Genomic DNA, 14315 nt, shown 5'->3' on the forward strand with positions numbered 1-14315 from the left:
GAAGATAAACGTTTCTGTATGAAAATATTTATGATAAATATATTGAAGATACCACTCGCCGTTTATCATAATATACTATGTTTATAAATGTAAAAAGAAGTTAATGCATTTAAGCAGAATTGTTATACGATGTTTTATTTTATCAGCACGATTTATCTTGTATATTAATACTTAAACTGGTATGCATTGAAGCGAAATCGAATATTTGGTTCACCGAAGTTATTTGCCACATTCGTGTATAATAATGTCATTTAAGTTACCTGTATTTGTTTATATGAGGAAATAAAGAATTTATTTTATTGAAATACAGTGATGGATAGTAATTTTATGAAATATGAGATTCTTGTTTATAACATAGGAAGAAATCATCGAGCAAAACCTGTAATAATAATATCAGTGTTGATTTAAGTATAAAGTGATAAAGTCTATATGCAACGTTAAATTTTCTATAGTTTTATTGTGAAATTGTTATATTGGTATGTTCAAGAAATACTATACATGTTGTTTGTTTAGTGAAATAAGTGTCTTGTGAAGGAAATAAGTTTTGAAGAGAGTATATAGAGACAATAGATTTTAAACTGCAAGGAGCTGTGGTAATCATATAACACCAGTAAGCATTGGTTTTCTTACTTGTTTACTTGTAATCAATACAATCATTTCGATTCTATAATGCACTTTTACTGATTAAATTGGATAGAAAAACACCTTTTTCAAAGGATATATTCTTTCCTTTACACACAGCGATTGACAAAACATGAAAATGTTATAGTTTAAACGGAAGCAGAAAAGCTAAAATAATTTAAATAGAGTTTAAAAAAATGTTTAAAAATACCAATTGAAATATACACGGGGCTTATCTGACATAGTTTTGTAATACAACAAAGGAAACTCCGACAAAAGCACACGTATTTCCCCATGATCTATTTTATGATAGTCTTAAGCGTAAGATGCTTTGGTTGAAAGTTTAGAATTTGAAGGAACAAAGGGAAATAAATTTGATCTTATAACAGTATTGTTAAACATAAAAGTAAAACGATTAAAATCTTCCTTCATATGAGGCAGTGTTTACTCACGACCCAGGATGCAAACATAATCCGAACTTTAGTGTCAAATTTATTTCTGTTTTGATTCAATTGTGAACAGGAATGTATGTTGTGTATTTAGTGTTTTGTGATATTAATGCGAGTGATTTTAAATGTTATTAAACATTCTTCTGAAGTGTTTTTTTATGAACGTATTAAAAGGAAACGGTACAATTTATAGTTAAAAACATAAAAGTGTGTAATTTCATATTCATTATTGAGGTAAGATTTTTTTATCATCTTAAAACTAAGAGATACACAGACAAACAAATTCAAAATAACATACATATTTTAATAGTGACAGGGTAAAAGTTAACTTTCATAAAGAAATTTTAATGATTTCAGATATAAAGTGATTAGATAATTAGTTAATACTTGACATTTCTCTTATTTGCGAGCCCCCTAACACTAAAACATTAATATAGCATGATACAATATTTCACGTGATCTAGGTGAGTGACATTTTTGGACACAGTTATTTCCATTTTAAAACGCGTTTCCATGTGAATTCGATAAAATTGAAAATTCTACCACATTACACAATGTTTCTGAGCAGGTGCGTGTCACGTGACTATTCCTGCCAAAGTGGTATATATTCGATGTACGGAAGAGACAAAAGTTATGCAAGTATGAGAAACCTGATCAAACCACTACTTTTTAAGTTGGTCTACATACATTTACATGATTAATAGTTTTGTTCCGATCTTATTATTTTATGTGTTAAAAATATACCTACATACCTATCCTCTTCGTGCCAGGTGGCACATAAGGCTGTTGTTAGAACTATAATAATTACGTAAATCTATATCTGTTCGAGATTAATTGTTATATTTTCTATATTTTATGTTATCTTCTGGAAAAAAATCTCTCGATCGACCTAACAGCTATAAGTATTGTAAGGATCTGACATTCTAGCATTATTCTGAAATGTACTTACAACAGAACTTATAATGAAATCCAAGTGACATTGTGAAATCCTATAGCTTCATCTATTGTTGACTTCTACAAGATAAAAATTCACTTACCTGATTGATCTGAAGGAACACTGTATTAACACTTATTGACTGCAATTTAAGCTGATAGAAATGTTAAACTTACCTTATTGTCTAGCAGAAAACTGATTTTCTCTTTACATTTTCTGTGTAGCAGACGTCCAATGACAGACATCTTTGAAATCTGTCACTTCATATTTTATATTAAATATTTCTTATTGTTAATATCAATTTCAGTCAAATTCAATTCAAGAACGTAATTTAGGTAAAGTTTATGATTGATTAAGGTCAGAAATCCTTAAGTATTCACTACATGTTTTTGTATATTAATGATTTTCGTATCCAAGATCCAAGATTTCAGATTCAGAAATCCGGCCGTCTGTCCATTGGAGGACTTCCGGATTTCTGTTGTTTCATTGGTGGATTTCAAACATCGAACCTTATAAAAGTCAGAATCCAACCAATGTTGTCACTTCCAAGTAATGTAAATAAAGGTTTAAAACCGCCAAAGTTCAAATACAGTAAACATCTTACAAACGACATTGTTATCCAAACTTGTAAGTCGGTATGTATTTATATCCAGTATTATTAACTCACTAGACACTGTTGTTGCCAAAATACTTGTTATAAACTTAGAAAACTGTATAAGAATTGTATTCATTTTCCCCATCCTGACATACGTTTACAATGGTGTCAGAAGTAGTGGGATGGTCTAAATTATTTACCATCCTATAAAACGGACCAGACTAGTGCATCTCATCCATCCATCCATAAGAAAAAAACATAACATTTCAATTTGTGAAGAAAACTTTATTTGTGAGAAACATACACATGAACTGACAACAACAACATTATATTCCTTGAATAAACTGTACTCATATATCTATGACTAACAGTAAATAGAGATCAAACAGTATCTACATTGGATTAACACACATTATGGCAGACTCTTCAGATTCTGAAATAGAATTTTGTCAGAAAAATAACAACAGAGCTTTGAATGATGAAAGGCGGGGTGATGAAGCGCCACATCTTCATACTGAAACTGAAAGAGCTGATTCTACATTGGATGAGTATGACACAAATGATGAAGAGCCGCTTGCAGGTCAGGACCGAAGTCCCCCTCCAAGGGGTAGACCATCAAAGTGGACGAAACACTATGACATATATAATGGACTTTCAAGGAAAATGTTGCCAAGAGGACCAAATATTAAACTTAATTCATTTAGTGGAGATGAAAATTTTGAAGAATTCATAGATCATTTTGAAATAAATGCTGAATTAGGATGCTGGGACTTACATAGCATGAATTTAGCCTTAAGGTCCTGTCTGACGGGAAGAGCCCAAGTTTTTATTTCAAGACATCCTACTGACATTAAATCAAGCTATCGCAGCCTGGTTGAGGCCTTGCGAAAAAATAGATTTACTAACTAGTATGATCAACCAGTGTGGGTATCTTCTCTGAAAGCAAGAAAACGGGTTCCAACAGAATCTATTGCATCTTTTGCCGATGGCCTCTTTGAACTTTCACGCAAAGCCTATTCTGATTTAAGTTACAATGCACAAGAGCGAATGGCTTTAGATCATGCTGTCAGCATTATACAAACATATGAAAGTGTTTTGGGTTACAAGTAGCAAATCTCACATTCCCAAGGCATTATTGACCAAGACTTTTAATGAATAAATGTGAAAACAACTGATATAGAAAATCAGAGACTTAATATTTTAGATGGTAATATCCAACAATGGACAGGTACACATTCAGATAATTGTTCTGCTTTTTAAGTTATTGTATCCGAAAAAGTACAAACATCAATGTGGGTTATTTTAGAGGTACCAAACAAAGACTTTATGTTGCCAGTTTTATCATTTTTAATCTAATTACAAAGACAATTCTCTTCAAATAGTAATTGGTGTTGTCATGTTACTTGTCATGCACTCAAGTGAATGGAACAAACTATAGTAATCAAACAAAATAGTGACGTTGGAAATTGCACTTCAATAGGTGACCTATATATATTTTTAGAATTGGAAAAGTAAGCATGGTAGCCTGTGAACCTAATACATGCATATCTCAGATGGGCAGAACAAAAGAAAGAATACCTACTTTGATAAAAGTGTATTAAGAATGACCATAGATAACAACACCTTTCACGGATGATAAAATTAGTTTTGGAGGAATGGAAAGTGGGACACGGTAATGCTGGCCTGATCACCCAGGGATTACGATGAGATGACAATTGTGACTTCATTAGGATGATGTCACGTGTGTTAATGGCCATGAGAGTCTGGTCTTAACGTGTGTGATTCTATAATGTGAAGCTGCTGTATTCTATGGGAAACTTAATGACTGGTAGACATTGGGTTAGAAAAACAGTACCCAGAATAAGGAGCCTATCAGAAATTTGTTCAATGCTTTAAAACAGACTAGGAGATATGTAGTATTCAATCTAAAGTAATTGTGTATGAATGTATGCTGTATGTTATAAATATACATATTAATTGCTTCCAAACAAACCGCTACCACGCGAGTATCATCCATCTAGGTTACTATTTGAAACATCTTTGAAGCTTAAAGAAATAGTCAAAACTTGGTAAGACACATACATGTATCAGCTTGAAGCAGCATCACACTCTAAAGAATTGGAAGATATATTGAAACAAATTGCTGGTGTTAAAATTCGCATCTGAATAAAATCTTGACATTTCCGCATCTGAAGAATCAACACCTAGGAATTGAATAAAATAATTAAGCATGACATAAAAACTACAATAAGACTGAGGACATTTACATTATCTGATTAAATAAACTTTTCATATAATATATATACATAAAGTAATAATAATTACAGAACAGCAGAAGTTTTAACTAACTGTGAAATAAATCATAAATATTTTGTGGTCTAGTACCTATTTCGGACAGTATAAAAAGTTCAGGGAATATCAGTCTTAAAGACTTAGGGAGGGGGTGTGTAAGGATCTGACATTCTAGCATTATTCTGAAATGTACTTACAACAGAACTTTTAATGAAATCCAAGTGACATTGTGAAATCCTATAGCTCCATAATTTGTTGACTTCTACAATAACAAGATTCACTTACCTGATTGATCTGAAGGAACACTGTATTAACACTTATTGACTTTGCAATTTAAGCTGATAGAAATGTTAAACTTACCTTATTGTCTAGCAGAAAACTGATTTTCTCTTTACATTTTCTGTGTAGCAGACGTCCAATGACAGACATCTTTGAAATCTGTCACTTCATATTTTATATTAAAGATTTCTTATTGTTAATATCAATTTCAGTCAAATTCAATTCAAGAACGTAATTTATGTAAAGTTTATGATTGATTAAGGTCAGAAATCCTTAAGTATTCACTACATGTTTTTGTATATTAATGATTTTCGTATGTAGATTTTATATGACATTTCAATATGGCCGCCATTGAAATCCAAGATTTCAGATTCAGAAATTCGACCGTCTGTCCATTGGAGGATTTCCGGATTTCTGGTGTTTCATTGGTGGATTTCAAACATCGAACCTTATTAAAGTCGGAATCCAACCAATGTTGTCACTTCGGTCTTGACCTCCAAGTAATGTAACCGCCAAAGTTCAAATACAGTAAACATCTTAAAAACGACATTGTTATCCAAACTTGTCAGTTGGTATGTATTTATATCCAGTATTATTAACTCACTAGACACTGTTGTTGCCGAAACACTTGTTATAAACTACGAAACTGTATAAGAATTGTATTTATTTTCCCCATCCTGACATACGTTTACAGTATACTTATAGTTGTTTTATGTTTATGCTAGCCGGGTACCCGTTTGGCATGTAGCGTATGATAATAGATGTTGCTATTGAATTTGTATAATGCTGCCTAACTGTCATTTTTTTTCTCGTAAAAGTAATGTTTATTGAGTTAACATAATTGGCTGAAATGCACTGATCTTTCTTTTGCTGTCTCGAAATTAAGAAAGATATACCGCGTTTCTACATTCTGCTACATTGCTGCTACATTTGAAAGATACATAAGTTGTGTTTAAGCTGGATATTGATAAAAAGCTGGATACGTTAGTTTTGTAGTAAGGTAATAAAGCTTTTGTAGTTAATTAATCGTAAAAGATAGCAATGATATGAAAATAAAAGAAAAGAAGTGAACAAGCCTTATCTAAAAATTAAACATGCAAAGCTTTAATTAATATTCTTCCTTTATTCTTTTCAAGAGCTGGATATCTTACGATTCAAAAAAATATTCGCCAAAATCAATGCATTCATGCTTTAGTAGATTTGTTAAAATATATCATTTTGTTTAGTAAGAATGTATGTGTTTAGCACCAGAAACAAGTTGCAACGACAAATTAACATAAACATTTATATGAGTCGATGCTTGAAAATACAATAATTTCAAAACACATAAATTTCGGAAATCTTAAATTTTTCCAGTTTTGGAGCTCTCAAAAGCCCTGTAAACAACTAGTCAAAATAAAGTATAATCAATTATTGAATGTTCATTTTGTTTTCTTACAACGATTTACTTGAAGAAGATAAATGACCTATAAGTACGTAATCAACATTATGTTGTAGAAAAATAATCTTTTATAGGGTATTTTTTATTTGCTGATAAGCGTTTTATGATATTGTGTAATGATATTTTCTGGATTTTGAGAAACGGTTCACTTTGATTCCTATCGTTTTTGCTATCAATATTTGAATTATGCACTCCAAATCTACTACGAAGTCATTGTTAACTGTATCTAGCCCCCAAACACTCTATTTTAGAATGATCACATGCATTGTTTGCATAAAGACAAAGGAAGAAGAAAGTGCATTTTTACATTATATGTGGAATGAGACTTTAATGAAGCTTGAATACAACAGCTTAAAAAAGCTGAGGGAAATAGGAGATGAAATTCCCAGTACGTTATTTTAATACACGATAGTTCGTTTTAGCTATCGGATCAGGTTATTTTCCGCGTCTGTTAGACATCAATTGATAATACAGCAAGTGTGACAACTGAAATACAGATAACAACCTACTTTGAATTTGATATTACATTAACCTTTTAACATTAAAAAGAAATTGTTGTTTCTTAAGTTGATACTTCAGTCAAAAATTAATTATTGAAATCTAAAGAAATGTTACTTTTTGTTGCTTAAATTTATCAAGATCAAGCGAACAGTTTATGTTGTACGTATAATACTATACTGAAATAGATCCATATCTTAATATATATATGTTATTTTTAAGTTAACTTTGTAGCTTTTTGTACAGTGGGTAATATTTCAGAATGCAGATTATAATTTTATGGGGTTTCAAAGTTATCTTTATGTCTAATCACATGTTTTGCCGGAAAATTGAAAACTTCTAAAACTTTAATATTTTATGAGTGCCGATGAATTTTTTTCTGTAAAATGTGAGTGGCAGACTAGATCATTTCCGGGCAACTTTTTAATTTTACAATTACTTATCACAACCTGTTTTAGAACACAATATACATATACATAAATACATGCTAGCTATATCTTATATAGCATTCTTTCTTTTTAAACGTACTGTAAAATCGAACATTTGTTGATTCATAAACAGACCATACCACGTTAAAATATCCGAAATTATTAAAAAGATTTGACTTGAAAAGAATATTTGATGAGATTTAAATGAAGTGTTTATGGAATATGAAAACTTAATCAAAATACGATTCTTGCTGAATGCATATGTTAAAGTGTTTTTTCTGCAAATGTTAATAGATTTCAATTTTCAATTGAGAACAAAATAATTTGGTTTGTATACCGTGGTGAACTGGATCCATGCTATTCAAAATGTTTTGAAAAAATGAAAAAATATACATTGTTTACTTTGGCATATGCAAACAGATTGAGTTTTGTCTCAGAAATGTTTATTATAACTTGAGTGAAAACTTGAATGTGAGACATAACCATCGCGCTAAAATTTGAGTATAATGTAAAATGTTTTATCAAATGATTTCTTTTTGTATTGTCTATAAAAGATGTTTTTTTTTCAAAACTCTATATGTTTAAGGTGAAATATCGTCATTTTTAAATATCATTGTTTCCATTATGCCCTTGCAATCATTCATTACAATTACTGTTAACAATGCTTATTTAGAACCAATGAGAATTTCGTTTTAGCATTAGCCTTTTTTTGTACATTTCTACATTTCAAGTAGATAAAAGAATGAATATATCATTATTTGACATTGATCTCATCAATTTTGGATATTTGTTTTAAAACAAACATTTGAAACCTAACTAACTATTCATGTTAAGTCATACTAAAATGCAAGTACGCCTGAACTGTTATTAGAATGTCTGCTAACAGTTACAGTCTGTAAGATTCGTCAGATTAACACAGAGTTGCTGATGCTACTCTAAGTTTACCTGTCTTTCTTGTCTTCAACGTTTTATTCAAAACACGGTGTAAATCATATTGAATATTGTTACCACATGGCCAACTACACGTTTTTTTTTCATTTTCTGTGTGAATTGCACAGAGAATAAAGGAAAAATTGAAATGTAATTACTCTAAACATTAAGGGATTTTATTCTGAACGTGTGTGTCTGTTTAGTTATATATTATGTAAATGAAATGATTTTAATTCTTTCACTGGATAGAGTTCACGTGTAACGGGCAAAAATGCTGAGGTATTTTTGTTTAACTTTTTGTATTAAATTTTACTTTCTTTTAAATGTTTGCCATGAAAAAAAGAATTAATATTTTGATTGTAAACTCACGCTAGTTCAGGTAATAAGATGTAATAAAGGTTGTGACAAATGTGTTTGAATTCATAGTCAGGAGATCTTTCTTGACAATATGTGTCTTTTCACATTTTGTTTTTGAGCATTTACAATAATGGACAATATTACTCTTGCAGTTTTTTTTTCCATACATACCATAGATATATCACGAATTAAACCTCGTATAGTAAAAGTTGCAAAGAATGTTTCAGACACGTCCTTCATTTTTTGTCTATGATGTTAATCACTGATAAGATAAACATAATATCATTATATAGAATGTGTATAAAAGCTGATGGAATACGTTTATAATAGATCAATCGCAAGGTGGTCTAAATTGGTATTAAAGGGTATAAAGTTATATAGCTAGAAAAATTACTCAACAGTATAATGATAGTGTTTCCATAATTTTATGTTCTATTTTCGGAAAAGTTGTAACACAGGATGTTTCTGTTATTGAATACACATGTCATTGTATATAAACAGAATAAAATGTTCCGGGACGAAGATTTATATATATATATATATATATATATATATATATATATATATATATATATATATATATATATATATATATATATATATATATATATATATATATATGCTGTTTCTTTTTAAGTAGGGTTTTAACCGTGTAGCAATGCTTTTGTGCATTCACTTTCATATTCGCAATGTACTACCATATTTCATTCATACAAACATTTTGGAAGTATTCTTTTTAAAAAAATTAAACTATAATTTGCAGCTGATATATAAACTTTATGCACTTTGAACAGCTTTTTGAAAAGTTAGCTTATTCTGTGAATGCACGTTTTCTAAAGAATATGTGACACTAAATAAAGAGTACATATAACATACATAAAAATACTTGTCTTGATATTAACAAAGCTTTGTTCTCAAACTTGCAACTTTCATTTTGTTACCTAATTTTTCGAATACATACAACAATATATGTATATAAAACATGGATAGGGTTACAGAAAACAAGGAGAGTTCAAAAGTGTCGCAAAGTGGGAAAAGCTTTAACCTGTTATAATTCTATGAAAAAATCTGGTTATTCTATATATTAATAATTATAGAAAACTTTACATATTTTATAGGAGATGTAGTAGTAAAAGTTGTGAGTTCACTTTTCTCCAAATGGAGAATGGAATAATACCGTTACGACACGGAAGTTTACCTGGTGCTTTGCGATTGCCTAAAAGATATGAAAAATTCTCAAAAGACGAAATGTCACCTGGTTTGTCGTCTGCTTCAAAACGGAAGTCATCGATCATCATTGAGCACGAGGAGACAGAAGATGAACGAATGAGGGATATGATGCAAGCCATTATGTGGGTGAAACAAGAGCTCGTGAGTATCGTTTTATATAAAAAAAACAATATTACAATGCTTAGACATAAGAAACAGGACTGGATCTGACCCCCAGGTCATAGTCACTTTCATAACATTAAGCCTTGTAGTTCCAAAGGAGAAATTTTAAAGGTATCCCTTTACTTATGAACAAACAAAAAACTAGGTGACTCCGGGGCGAGGTCAATGTGACTTTTTGTGCGATGATTTGAATAGACTTGTTAGAGTTGCACGAGATAACGCTTAACGAAAAATATCAAAGGTCTAGAAGAAGTAATATATGCCAAAAAGATTTTTTGAAAAATTTCTTTTTAACAATTTTAAAAATCTTACACCAAATGAACAGTACTTTCATTTTTTGTTGAAACCGAACATTTTTGTTTGTTTGTTCTGTTTTTTTTTGAGGGGGAGGGATTTTGAAGTTTATTTTTAATTTAATATAATATACATAAGCATGCACGCAAACATATACAGACACGCTAATCACTTTTTGCCACAACAATACAAACAAAAGCTGCGGTGACAGAAAAACCAACAACAATCAAATATAATACGAATGTTTACAAATGCTGTCTAAATTACTTTTTTAAAGGAGAAAAAATAAAATAGAGGCACTCAATGAATTGACTTTTTAAAAATTTCTAATAAAAGTATGTATGATTTAAACTGATTGAAGGAACATTAATATTTTTCTAGTAGCGATAACTTAAGAATAATTATAATTCCTTTACGGACATAATTGTTTTTATTTATTTACAGATACTGTTGAGACAACATGATATTTTACTTAAAAGACAATTCTGTGATATTCAAGACACAATCCATTCATTGACCAAATCCAGGAAATACAGAAAAAGTCCCGCGACAGACTCCACTACAAGTCTACAATCAACTGAAGGCAGTGAATTTGGGCTAGACAATTATTCAGTGCGATCAGCATCAAGTGTCACAGCATTGGACGGTACCGACACAGAGGAAGAAGATGACGCTTTTCGTCCACGGACATGTTCTATGAAAACAACGCGAGATCTTGCAGCTCTTGCGAGAAGAAGGGGGAGCAAGGAATTGATATGAAAGTGCAAAAAAGTTGTTGGCGTTATCTAAATATCAAAGTGCTGCTTTTGTGTGTATAACATAAGGAAATGGTGTTCAATATAGATGTCTGCGTAATACAAACAGAACCTAGTCAGGGTAAAATAGAATTATCGCTACCCAAACTGTCAGATAGCATTCATGTTTTTAAGTTATAATTAACAATAACTGATACATTGCTGTAATTTTAACATAAACACGAAATATATCTTTATATACTCTGCCATAACAGTTACATTATACTTTACATAAATGTTTTTCTGCTTTAAAATTATAAGTGTTAACGGACCTTTTAATGACAAAGAGGTTAAAAAGGTATATGCTAATCATCCGACATAGTGTGTACAATGTAATGTAACATCTGGTCATTGTTAACTAGCCTATTACTTTACATAAATCTTTATTAAAATAAGCTTTAGACTTGCTTGGAGTCTACCACTTATATTGCTTCGAGTATCATGCCATTTATAAATCATCGAAGACAAATTGTATTGTATTACAAATTATTTTGATTATGGCGTTATGTTTGATTAGGTCAATACATATTTTCATTGAAATACGTACAGGCAAAATAAAGTCTTTCCGTTACAAAATATATCCATTATCCAAACGTACGATTTTCATATCCATTTTCAATACAGGTGATAAGCATTTAGATATTATTGTACAAGAAAGTTTGTAAATATGTGGTAAAATCTACTACATGTAGTTATAAGTGATACAACAAATTTCCCATGATGCAAAAGATGATAGTATGGCATTCAAATGTTTTATTACATCATGAACGTTATTTTGGGTGCAAGATCACGGATTTTGATCAGATTTCAGCGCAAGTTATCATGAAATGCAGGATGCATTTAAATATAAATATAATATTATATTATATAGCATATCCTAAGATCACACGTAATAGATTTCAAAAGAAATATTTTAATAAAAAGTAAACAATACAGGTAAATGAAATCGGGTTGAGTCTGTTCATGAAGGACAATGTAAATGCAACATATACATCGGCTTAACCCTTTAGTCCAACTTATTGTACTACGCGATGAGATATTGTGCTATTTTTTGTCTGGGCAATTTCCCCCATCTAGAAGGGAGATTGTGACCCACAACAAAAATAATCTCAGAATCTAGCTTCGGCACGTCAATATATTTTGATTAAACCCTAACAACGTTAAATATTTTTAATGAAGTTGTCCGTTTTTCAATCTGGTGAAAGTAATTCATCATCTTAAAATAATTTTCAAACATGTACTGATTTGAATAGGGAATAGGGTCAGACATCATGTATGTGCTGGAGATCTTGGCCACCAGTAGGGGAAAGATTAAGCAGTGTTAAAACGCTGATAATATTTAAAACAATTCCTAGAATATACATGTATAACAACATCGGGATGGATGAATTACGGACGACACTGTTTATTTTTTTATTGTAAAGTATCGTGTTGTATCAACAATATTGTTTGTACGTATAATATCATAATCTTTATCTGAACAAAACTTTCATGAAAAATAAACATGAGATGGTAATGAAATAGTATAAGTAGTCGGCCCTTATTTTCATTTAAATAAACAATTCTTTTTCGGAAAATATAAACTAATTCTTGTATTATAGTAGATGGGGCATTGACTACTATCAAATAATAGAAAGATACCCTTGTTTTATGGTATGGTTACCTAAATAATCAGAACAGGTAACACAAAAAAGAGAGAATAAAACTGTAAACCAACTAAAACAGGAAACATCTTTTGGACTGTTTTCCTATAATTATGTTTGAATTTGACAATATTCCAATTGATTAAATATTTGTCGGTAGAATTAGATTATACTTTAATTAATCTTTAGGCGGAATAAGATCTAAACCATAGACAAATAAAACCGTTTTTTTTAATCGATACACTAGACTTAGTTTAATTAGAATTCGGTATGTTGGTATTCTTTCGATAATTGCTCGGCTACATCTTGAAACCACCTGATTAATAATGAGTTTTAATGAAACAGGTGTTCATCTTGCTTTTTTGCTTAATTTACAATTACCTACAAACAAAAATGTGCATAATCATATATTCATACATTCGGCTGTCAGTCCCACGAGTTACAACATGAGACAGTGAAAAGAATTACTCCCACCCCACTATTTTATCCTGTAGGACCAGCTGATACAACAACACCATTGACAAACAGTGCAGGTCACCATTTTTCACACAGCAGTAAAAGATTGCAACTGTGGCTATGAGTTCAATTTTTTTTATTTATTTTAACATTAATCAACTGGGACATTTAAAGCGACAATGAAATGCAAATGATGATAAACCAATAAACTTCGAATTAATTGAAAATCGACATTTTAAGCAATTCGTATCACGATTTGTTTTAATAGTCATTTTCACAAAAGAAACTATTTTCCCGACATTGTATGATACTAACGGTAATGTATGGTTTTATTTTCTGTGATTGTGTAATTATTATAAGAAAATAGTACTTATGCATGCAGTTTGTTTTATATCCGAACAAAACAACAAAACGAACAACAACAAACAACAACAACAACAACAACAACACTGAAATACTAGGAAAAAAAACAAGAAAAAAACGAACAGAATAAGAGAAATAAAATATGTATAGTAAATAAAAAATAAAAGCCCAAACGTTTCGTTAAGCAAAGCAATGTTTTTTTTCTCCTGCAGCCAACATCTTGTATCATTTCATTCACTGTGTCTGCTAATCACAGGTTAATCACCCAATACTTTCTGTTTATACACAAATGATAAATATTATTACAGCATATCAACCGATATTTTTATCCATTTAAATTATCAAATTAACTAATCTAAACAAGGAATTACATCTATAATATATAATTTTGTTTATGGAGAGACAGGGTAATTTAATAAATATGTTTATTTTCACGGCTACTTTCTCTTTAATCCTATGTATTTCTATGAAAAAAATGTCCACGATAATATAAGACGAGCGTCTAAACTAACAGCTGTTCTCTTGTGCATCGCACGAATGTAAACAAAA

General features: G+C 30.4%; 1 protein-coding gene across 6 annotated transcripts in view; it reads left to right on the forward strand.

Moving 5' to 3' along the window:
* Window positions 1–13178, forward strand: part of LOC132735124 (uncharacterized) — a 48650-nt gene extending 35472 nt beyond the window's left edge. Inside the window, exons 1-3 of one of the 6 annotated variants that reach the window (XM_060722023.1) lie at window positions 561–610; window positions 9943–10195; window positions 10955–13177. In XM_060722023.1, coding sequence (XP_060578006.1) covers window positions 9983–10195; window positions 10955–11269 — 528 coding nt within the window. In that variant the 5' untranslated portion in view covers window positions 561–610; window positions 9943–9982 and the 3' untranslated portion in view covers window positions 11270–13177. Of the gene's footprint in view, window positions 1–560; window positions 611–1161; window positions 1305–6035; window positions 6171–8591; window positions 8747–9942; window positions 10196–10954 lie in introns of those variants that run through there. The other 5 variants (XM_060722022.1, XM_060722021.1, XM_060722019.1 and 2 more) reach the window with 5 other exon arrangements.
* The last annotated feature ends 1137 nt before the right edge of the window (window positions 13179–14315 follow it).

Source organism: Ruditapes philippinarum, unplaced genomic scaffold (assembly GCF_026571515.1).
Source record: "Ruditapes philippinarum isolate M1 unplaced genomic scaffold, ASM2657151v2 ctg2489_1_1_1_1, whole genome shotgun sequence".
Taxonomy (NCBI): domain Eukaryota; kingdom Metazoa; phylum Mollusca; class Bivalvia; order Venerida; family Veneridae; genus Ruditapes; species Ruditapes philippinarum.